Consider the following 1,565-nt stretch of genomic DNA (forward strand, 5'->3'; position numbering starts at 1 on the left):
TTAGCTTAAGAGTATGGGGGTAAAGAAAGAGTCCCCACTGAATAGCTGTCATCTTGTCTAGATGGGTCTGGTGAAAAGAGATGGGGATAAGATTTGTAAGATTCAATAGTGAATAACTGTTATCATGACTAACCGCGACTGTCACAATTGTAAAGGTAGAAGTTTTGTAACAAAAAAAGGAAGTAGTTAATCTTACAGTCCAGAAACAGAGGATCCTAGGACCATCAAGAGAGGAATGCACAAGCAGAATGCGGGACCTTGTCCAGAGAAGCAGCACCAGTGATGGGGGCATGGAGAGGGGGAGTGGCTGAGGACTCTAGATTCATAGACTAAGAAGAGAAGGACTAAGAGCTGGTGGCCAGGAGCAGATGTGCAGAATGTGCCCTTTGGAGATGTAAATTATTATATATGCCTGAATGGGTTTTTTTGTTTGTGTATTTTTTAAAAAGCTAAAATGGATAGAGAAAAATACTGTTAACTGATGATACATGGATGGGATTATAATCAATGTAATGAAAAAAGATATATGATTTGTTGAATGTAAAACTGATGATATGCCCTGTATACTTTTACTCAATCCACAATAAAAACCTTAAAAATACATATATATAAACATACAAATCCCCTATCCTTTTAGGAAGTTTTTTCTTTTTCTTTTTTGCTGTTCTTTAACTTTATTATGTATACATACAAAATAAAGTTAATTAATTTATCTTTGTTGGTTTAATGAGGCATTATGATTTTATATGAAATGTGTTTGGATGGTTTAGCCTGGACTTTCTTTCTTAAGTCTCAGCATCACAAGTTAGTAAATAGCACACCTGTGTTTTGCTTCCATATTGAGCATGGAGAAAGCCTATCAAGGAAAATCATGATCCCAGGGATAAATTTAAAATCACTTAAGATGTGCCCCAAAATAATTTCAAGTGACTGGAATGTTATAAAATCTACAATTTAATTTATACTAGCATAAGTGTCTAAGTAGAAAATCTCTAAATGTATAGGTTTGGTTTAACTTTGATTGAGCAGCCATGGAAAATGCTAATGTTAATCTTATTTCTCATTCAGTATTCAAGATCAGTGGACCCGGAAAAATATAAAAAATCATAAGGATGACCCAATTTGGAGACATACTGGCTATGTTATGGCACAAGTGGATGGGCTATACGTAGGAGCAAAGAGGAGGGCTCTGTCAGAAGGGAAAAAGGTAATTGGTACATTAATGCTGTATTCCTTCCATCTTCTTTTGATTCAATCTGTATTATTCAATATTTTGCCCATGTTGTTGTTGTTAGGTGCCATCTAGTTGGTACCGACTCATAGCAACCTTATGCCCAGTAGAACAAAACACTGTTTTAAGTCCTCTTCACTTTCAGCAAGCAAGGTTGTATCATCTGCACATCGCAGGTTGTTAATGAGTCTTCCTCCAGTCCAGATGCCACATTTTTCTTCATATAATCCAGCATCTCAGATTATTTGCTCAGCATACAGGTTGAATAAGTATGGTGAAAGAATACAACCTTGTTGCACACCTTTCTTAATTTTAAACCATCCATTGTTCCCAT

General features: G+C 35.8%; 1 protein-coding gene across 1 annotated transcript in view; it reads left to right on the forward strand.

The window, feature by feature from the left end:
• Positions 1–1,565, forward strand: part of PLBD1 (phospholipase B domain containing 1) — a 121,231-nt gene that overhangs the window by 51,082 nt on the left and 68,584 nt on the right. Inside the window, exon 2 of the mRNA XM_006866071.1 lies at positions 1,069–1,207. Within this exon, the coding sequence (XP_006866133.1) occupies positions 1,069–1,207 (139 nt within the window). The remainder of the gene's footprint in view (positions 1–1,068; positions 1,208–1,565) is intronic.

The sequence above is a fragment of the Chrysochloris asiatica genome, unplaced genomic scaffold (genome assembly GCF_000296735.1).
Source record: "Chrysochloris asiatica unplaced genomic scaffold, ChrAsi1.0 scaffold00086, whole genome shotgun sequence".
Taxonomy (NCBI): Eukaryota; Metazoa; Chordata; class Mammalia; order Afrosoricida; family Chrysochloridae; genus Chrysochloris; species Chrysochloris asiatica.